Genomic DNA, 8,365 nt, shown 5'->3' on the forward strand with positions numbered 1-8,365 from the left:
AAAATGTGCATTAAGGCAGGAAGCAAAACAGGCGACATAACAAAAACCTTCATTTTGCCTTCCTGTCAAACTGTTTTCTGAAACTTGTTCTGTTGACTCTTGTACTTGTCTTTTTTCTATGGGTGAGCTCGTAGCTCATTTTGTAGCAAGAAAATGAACCAAAAGATTGACATTTTGCTTAGTACCACTTTGCTTCAGAATACATTTTAATTATTTTTTTATTAGTAGGTTTATTAGGACTGACAGCCTCTACAGGAATTAAGTGACCCTGGTTTTGCTTTTGTAGACAGAAGCTCTTATATTAGAAAGTTGGTTTTAAATAGTTTGAAGAATCCTCTTCAACAGGAAGATAAGGAGTGGCCAGTGTGCATGCTCCTGCCACAAGGCATGTGATTGGTTGGAAAGAAATGAGCTCATCTGGATGTTCAAAAGCCAAAAAGGAAAGAATCTAACAGCTGTTGTCTTTAAAGTCAGTGTGATAATGAATCATCAATGTGAAGATTTTTTTTCATCTTCAGTTCCTATGTTTTGTTCTCTCAGTTTCTGAGCTACTGCTGCAAGAGAAAAAATACACAAAACCATATCCACTGAAGTGTTTTAATCAATTATTTACCTAATAAATAGTTGTTGTCAATAGGAAATGTGCACATTCTTGCTTGTCATTTGAAATAGCTCCCATCGGTCCGCCCCACTGCCTCTTTCTGAGTCATTCAGCAAATAGCACGACTGTGTCATTTGTCTGAAAAAGTGCTGACAAAAATCTGGTGGATTTTTCTGGAGGAAGTTGCATTCTCTTTATGTCCTTGTTTGCTGTTATTCACTGTATTAGTCTAAACAATCCACCCAAGTGAATTCACGTATGCACTGTGCACGTGTTGTGTTTGCTCCTATATCTGCAGTTGTGCTGTGATTTGAATAGCTTCAGGTCCCAATCAAGAGAGAATCTTGTGTTGATGGGTTTTCTTTATGCTTTTGCTGGAGTTTCCCTAAACCAGATGAGATTTCACATACATTTTGCAGTTGTGAACGAAGCGTGTGCTTATGAAAAGTATTAGTTTGTGTTCTTATTCATACACAGAGAATGTTTTTAATTTAACAATCCCCTAGCTTTGTGAGAATCTCAAGAGCAATCATCATCAACATTGATCATATTTCACAGCCTCTTGATAAGTGAAATTTTTTGTTTTATTGTACAGCTGGAGTAAACAACAACACAAACCCCACTCAGGAGCTTTTATTCAGTTAAAGAATGCAGCTTCAGAATGACTCGTATCGTATTTTCCTATTACTTAAACAAATCAGGAATGAATTCTCTTGGGAAGAGCATAGCCTATGTAATAAAAGGAGATAATTTATACTCATTTTAGGAGTTTTTAAGAATAAAATCAAAGGATAAAGTGTTTCAGAATGTAAAAATCATAAGAAGGAGAGCAAGCTGTGCAAGGCATTCCTATGTAGCACCTTTAATTTATGAGAAAATATAGTTCACAAAATCTAGAAAATCTTACAAATAGCTTGACTTGCAAATTTAGAAACTACCCAGCATATTATAGGTGGTAAAATAATAAGCCATAATTGTTTATCATTCTGAGTTGTTAGCAAAATTTTAATCAAACTGGTGGCGTTACTGAAAATAAATGCAGTATTATGATTGACTTCTAGAAGTAGAGGTCAGCTTCTGTTGCAGTATTACAATTTAAAATAATAAACAGTGGTCTTCTGTGCTTATGGCAGAGTTATAGAGTATCAACTCAAATCTACAATGTGCCCACATTGTTCATGTTAATGTCCCTGTGCATGGTATAAAACAAACACTTCAAAGATGTATGTCTTTCTGTTTATAATGTGTTGTATGCTAATCTAAACAATGTTATTTCCTCCTATGACACTTGCTTTTAAAGTCAACTTTATCCTGATCTTATTTGTCAAACAAATTCCAAAGATTGAATGTTCTGGTTACTGTACCACTGAATGTTTGACTGTTTTCATTTTCCAGGTTTGGCACATATGCAGAATAAACTTTGTACTCATCATCACTGGGATGCTGACGTACTGCATCAGTCCTGGCCCAAAGTAGACCCAGAGTACCTTCAGCCATCAGATGTTGTGGAGATGTCTGTACTGGTAAGAGCATTTTGATCGATTTTCAGTAGTGGCCAGCTAATGTGTTATGAGCTCAGAGGATGATGGAATTTCCACTCTTGTGGAAATCAGTTCCCTTATTAGATGGCTCAGTGAAAGTTGAGAATAGAAGCTGCAATTGCAGTTGTGCTGCGTAATTAAAATGGTTTCCTAAATGAAAAAATGTAGCAAGTCTGAAACGGAGATGACCTAAATATAAACCTTTCAGAGTGACTCCATATTTAGTACCTGTAGAGATTTGACCAATGAATAGCCATGGGCAAGGACGATACAGTCAAAACTATGATCAAAATACAGGTCCCTCCAGATTTTTCTCCTGATAGTGCATTTATTAATTCGGCCCTGTGCAAAAATGTATAATTAGGTGACATTTCTTGTGGTACCTGTAGTGCTGTGGTTGCCTAATAGAACCTCTCATAAGCTGGGTTAAGTTGTTGTGATTTTTGCCAAACCATGTTTCCCATCTGACTTAGGATGAATCTCTGGCACATTTCAGGACAGCGTATTTGCAGGAATGAGGTTGAGGAAAAACAAGTATCTTGGGGAATATTATAACTGCATTCCAATTTCTCTTTGAGCTCTAATACCTTTGTTGTCTATGGAAAGAGCTGGCAGTTCAATAGAAGAGTGGACATATAACTACATTTAGTTAACCTGTAATTTTCCAACATGCGTATGTGCACATACACAATGTAGTTTACTGTCTTTTTTCCTATGTCTCTAGTTAACTCATTAGGTAGTGCACAGTAGCAACAAGTGCCACTGCAGGCTCTAGAGGGAGTGCCTGGAGCCAAGTGCATGGGATCCATGAACAGCTCTTCCATCAGCTGACTTGCTTTTAAGTTCTTCGTGTTCAGGCATTATGATAGTCTGTAATTAACATAGTTGCATACAATTAGATCTGCAGGAGTCCTGCCTTTTCCACTGTTCACCAAAGAATAACCTTTCATATACCATGCACACTAAACTTAAATGTTTTAAATTAAATTAAATGCTTCAACTTGAACACTTTTTATGTTCCTGGACATTGAATGAAATGGAGGAGAAGTCATGTTTCTGTAGATTTCCTTAATCAAAGTATCTTTGCAAATAATTTCATATCTTGCTAGATCTCTCAGTCAGTCTATTTGAACAGAATGAGAAATGCTGCTAAAATACTAATTTTTCCAACATTAAACATATACCCTTCACGGAGGCCATGGAGTATGTATTTTTGAAGGAAATTTTCAATTGGCATCTTTTCCCAAACCAAGGAGAAGGACTCAATTGCTGGCTGGGACTAATAGCAGACTTAGCCTTACAGTCACTGTGGATGAACTGTTTTTTTCCTCTTCCTTGCCCTCTCTTTCTGTGATAAGCATTTACTTATACCAGTAAAAATCTTCACTGAGGTATAATCACTTTGCTCAAGCTTAAAATAAACCTTCACATCCAAGCACAGCTAGCAAACATCTTGAATTCCAGTGTTCAGTTTATAAGGAAGTCATGAATGAGAAATCGTGTGATTATAGAAACGTCTTTGCAGTTGTGGTTAAAGCAAACATGTTATTAAATATATATTTGAAATAACAACTGCAACAATACAGGGAAAACTCTGAACTCAGTTTTTTTAAGACTACACAACCAAACATGAAAATGCCTAAACATTTCACTGATACTTTTTCTACTGACATTAAAATTTCCTTTTCAAAAATAGAAACCAGAAAAAAATTAATTTTGCTTTAAACAGCCATTATGAAAATTATTTTTGTTTCTTTTTCTGGTTGACTTTGTCAAAGCTGTAGCCTTGTGTAACAGTCTTGTAATAAGAGAAAAAGCATCCCCTGTGTTCTGAGCCATATATTCATAGAAAAATGTGATATATGTAAATACCTTTCTTAGTTCTGAGAAAGAAAGTGACTGGAAGACCAGTTGCTTTTTTCAATTGGGAATAATTCTAACAATAGTGCCTACAGAGTGTGCCTGGCTTTCTACTGTAAGAGCAAGGCAAGAGGGAAATGTGGGGGTGCAGGGAATGTGAATATTATAAAGTCTTGTGGACACTGTAGGTTTTTGTATGGCTACAAAACTAAATTGCCTTCATTAAACCAAGGAACACTTCACATATGGAGGGATTTTCTAGTTGCAAAGAGACAGTGTCTCTTCACAAGGCCGTACAGTCAAACCAAGTCTTTGGGCCACAACCCTGTTCTTCTCAAGACATCAAACTGCCTCAGGCTGCCAGGGATTTGCCTGCTGAGACATTTTGGTTTTATTTCTCCTCACAAAAAATACTTCATTATTTCCTGTCTGTGCTGGAGTTATTTCGTTCCATATTTAACCCAAAGCAACAAAAGCAACCAACTAATTGTATCCTCGGCTGATACAATACAGATTGCCTACGAGAAAGACATTTAAATTCACTGGATATGTGCAGTATCTGTTACTCTAAATGTTATTGCAAAGTTAAGTATTTTTAATCATACTGTATATTATTAATGCTGTGAAAAATCTGACCTGAATGTAGCGTGCATTTCATCCTATGAGCACACTTCTGACTAGCATTCCTTGCATTTTCTAGGTGGTGCAGAACTGTTAGCAGATGTGGTCTTAAAACTGCTGTTTTTACAAATAAAAAAAAAGAGTTGGTGTCATGTTCCTCGCTTTAGCCTATGAGGGAGGCCTAACAGTGCACAGATATTTATTTTCATTTTTACTTCTCAGAAGGATGCTGCATCAGTGGTAAAAAAAATATTTGCATTGAATTAAAAATTCCTCTCTGCAGCCTACAGGTGCTTATTTTTCAGTCTCTTGTTATTTCATTTCATATTCTATAACTTCTCTAGTTCCCACTAGCTCCCTGTAGATCCACAATAGTCTAGAATGTCAAATGTTTAAAAAAAATAAAAGGTGAGGGGAAAGAGGAGAAGAAAAAAGCAACAGCTTCCTTCCTCAGGGGAAGAAAGGACCAAATACTCATGTATTTCTCCTCTTGCAGTTTGCCATGTTTTTTTAGAGAAACACAGCTGCCAGCATCAAAGTTTCTTGTGCTGCCGCTTTTATCTGGAAATGCTGAGGGTTATGCTGGTCTAGTGAGATACAGAGAGAGAGAGGGAGGTATAGCAGAAGGTATTTGTCCTGCTGAGAATCTAAGCCCTTGACTGAAAGGATGTGTGAATAAGATGCTTGTTACACACAGCGTGCAATTAAATCTGCAGATGCCTATTTTAAGAATAGTGTTAAAACGCTTCATGATATCTACAATACAATGCAAACGTGGTGAAATCATAACCAATCTGCTGTTTGGTAGGAGTTTTGGACTCAACTCACAGTACAGTGTGGGAAGATCGGGAGACATGCTGTGGGAAGGTGGAGACATGCTGTGGGAAGGTACACAGTGCCAGGTCGCCCAGGCTTCTCGACCTTTCTAGGAAAACACAACCACTAGCAGTCATTTATTTACCAAGTTGATTTAGACCGCTTGGCTTTTCTGTTGAGAACAGCACCAAATAGGCTAGTTGTGGAAAATTTCCCCTTGCCAACATCCATCCACTGGAACATATTAATTTGCATGATGGAGGACAGTGAACGACATTTTAACTAAGCAGGCATAGTTTTGAACTGCAGGCTGCGTGTCCTAGCAGCAAGCTGAGAAGCTTGCTTTATATTCTCACCAAAACTGTATCTGTTTGGATTTTACTGTTTTCTTTTTCCTGTGGAATGCATTTCTTCTCTGAAGTGTCCTGTCAGAAAGAACTACTTTTATTTATTTTTCAGGAAAAGCTTTAAAAATGAACTCCTATGTCTTTTTCAAGGGATTTACTTTGCACCAGGTGCTAAAGGCAAAGTTTAAGACAGCCAGCCTTTTATGATGTCACATTATGGATGCATGTAGGAATAGTTAAACGTCTACCTACATTATCACCACAAATTAATGTCAAGTCTAATCAAAAAACAGAAGTAACTCATCCCTGCTGCATTTGAGACTTCATCTTGTTCCTTAAAAATCTGTCCCAACTTCCTTTCTCAGAGAATTGCACAGATTATTTTCTTTTCAATAAAATACAAACTAGGTAAGTGAACTAGGTCTCTCTCACCTGTCATGTGTTGCATACAGGTATCCTGGATAAAATCCAGATGAAAACCAAGCCGTGTACATTTTTATGTCCAAGCTGCATGAAGCAACATATGTTTCTTTTAGATGGTTGAAAATTCCTTACAATGATACCTAAAGGTCAGAAATCTGCAGTATCTACAGTAGATTTTTATGCAAGTAATGTGATTAACTGGATTTAAAAATTCAAATTATTTCATTTTCTAAAATGTGGGATTGATATTCTTCTCATTAATGCACTAAAAATAGTCCATATAAATCTGAAAGCTTTTGTAATAATTAATTTTACACCAGTTCCAGAAAGGTACTCAGTCAGGCTCTGTAGTCTCTGTCCATTATCTACTCTTTTACTGGATGACAGAAAGGATATATAAAACCATTTGATAAATTAAGGTAATTCCCTCCGAAGGCCTTGCTCAGTTTTACTTACATGATTCTGCCCTGCTGATGCAAAACCAGCGTGTAAGCTGCTCTGAAAACCAGCCCAGCACAGGAAAGCATTACCTTATGAGCGGTTGACATCTTTGTGGTTGGTGTTGGATTAATGAGTCTTGCATTTAGTACAAGAGAAACACATAACAAGTTAAAGCCTATTTTTCTAAAAATAGTAAATTTTGCATTTGAATCTCTGGAAGACATCTCTTAGCTGTAAATCCAAATTCCTGCCCAGAAGTATGTACAAACCAAGATTCCCACCGGAAAAAACATTTTATCCAGCTTATATAACTGTCACACTTTTAAAATTAAAAGATCACTGCATTGCATAGTCATGTGCTGCTTGCTGTCTTCAGAACTAAGACTTCCTGTGGCCACTTCTTCAATTTTTTTTTTAGTATCATGAGTCAGAGTTTCATTTTCTTATTTTATGATAGATGGAGAGAAGATACAAAGAATTTTATCCTCTACTCAGAAAGTGTGGTGTTGGAGGAGAGAGAGTTTGTTCCACTTTCCCCCTTGTGTAACGGGGGATTGGATCCAGGAAATGAAATTGTAGAAATCAGTCTAGTAACTTCTGTTTTTTTCTTGTTTTCATGTCTGTTTTTCAGATCAATAACAAAGCTTGCGGCAAAGTTTCTGTGCCTCAACAAGCAGCCCGCAATTTTGAAGAAGTCCGTGAGCTGGTTCTTCAAAGCGAACTTGGACTCAAGCATCTCCAGGGACGAACCATTAAAAAGGCTTTTCTGTCTCCCCGAACTGCCCTTATCAACTTCTTAGTGCAAGAATAGCAAAGGTTTTGCTGGGCTGTAAAAGGAAGCTGGATCCTTTTGAGGTGAAACGAATTAAAAAATGCCAGTTATGGTTATTTCAATCTCATGTAAAGGTGGGGAAGAAATCTTATTAAAATCAGGTTGCTGCTAAATCTTCATTTCCATGCGGAGAAATGTGCAGAAATAAAGTTTCTTATTGTATCACAGTAAGATGCTGCTTGTCTGTATTCTCTGGGAGAATGTGAAGAAAGTGCAGAAGAACTAAACAATTGTAACAGAATGTAAATTATATAAAGCTCATGGGGGCTAGTGTCAGTTCAGAAATACATCCTGTTGGAAAGTTGGCTTGGCATAAATGTGATTCCAGGACTAAACAACTGCCTTGAGTCTGTACTACCCCAAATATTAGGTGTGCTTTGCTCCCTGTGTCTCATGTTTGGGTACCCTACCTTTAACTAACATTTTAAGCTTTAAGAAAACATTACTACAGCATGCTAGTTTAAAAAGTAGTTTCTTTGCACTGACCAATAGCCTTGGGCACAGCAGGTAGCCAGAATGGGGTAGTTTAATACATTTCACACAAATTTCAGAGCCAAGCCAAGAAAAAGGTCAGATTATTTAGCCAAGCCCTGCTTTTGCCAGGATTCTCCTTCCTAGCTGGCATATTTGTGTTGGCATAGACATGAGAGATTCAACTTCAGCAAAGTGCTGATGGTTGTTTCTGCCTGGAACAGAACGAGAGTTACTTCCTATGCATGAGCCACCTCAGAGACTTTCGGGGGATTCAAGAAAGGGCTGAGTTGGCTGCTAGAAATGCAGCAGCAGGGAAGGCAGACAGCGTGCTTTTTGCCTCTACTAGTTCTTGTAATGCCTACATCGTAAAACTTGAATTGAATTTTTTTTTCTGAGGGGTTCATTAAGT

At 37.3% G+C, this 8,365-nt stretch overlaps 1 protein-coding gene across 2 annotated transcripts in view; it reads left to right on the top strand.

Moving 5' to 3' along the window:
• The window catches only part of LARS2 (leucyl-tRNA synthetase 2, mitochondrial), an 86,290-nt gene extending 78,643 nt beyond the window's left edge, over window positions 1-7,647 (top strand). Inside the window, exons 20-21 of one of the 2 annotated variants that reach the window (XM_027675618.1) lie at window positions 1,997-2,124; window positions 7,282-7,647. In XM_027675618.1, coding sequence (XP_027531419.1) covers window positions 1,997-2,124; window positions 7,282-7,461 — 308 coding nt within the window. In that variant the 3' untranslated portion in view covers window positions 7,462-7,647. The remainder of the gene's footprint in view (window positions 1-1,996; window positions 2,125-7,281) is intronic. The other variant, XM_027675619.1, reaches the window with a different exon arrangement.
• Window positions 7,648-8,365: the final 718 nt, after the last annotated feature.

This window comes from Neopelma chrysocephalum, unplaced genomic scaffold (genome assembly GCF_003984885.1).
Source record: "Neopelma chrysocephalum unplaced genomic scaffold, ASM398488v2 Primary Assembly neopelma1_26, whole genome shotgun sequence".
NCBI classification, from domain to species: Eukaryota; Metazoa; Chordata; class Aves; order Passeriformes; family Pipridae; genus Neopelma; species Neopelma chrysocephalum.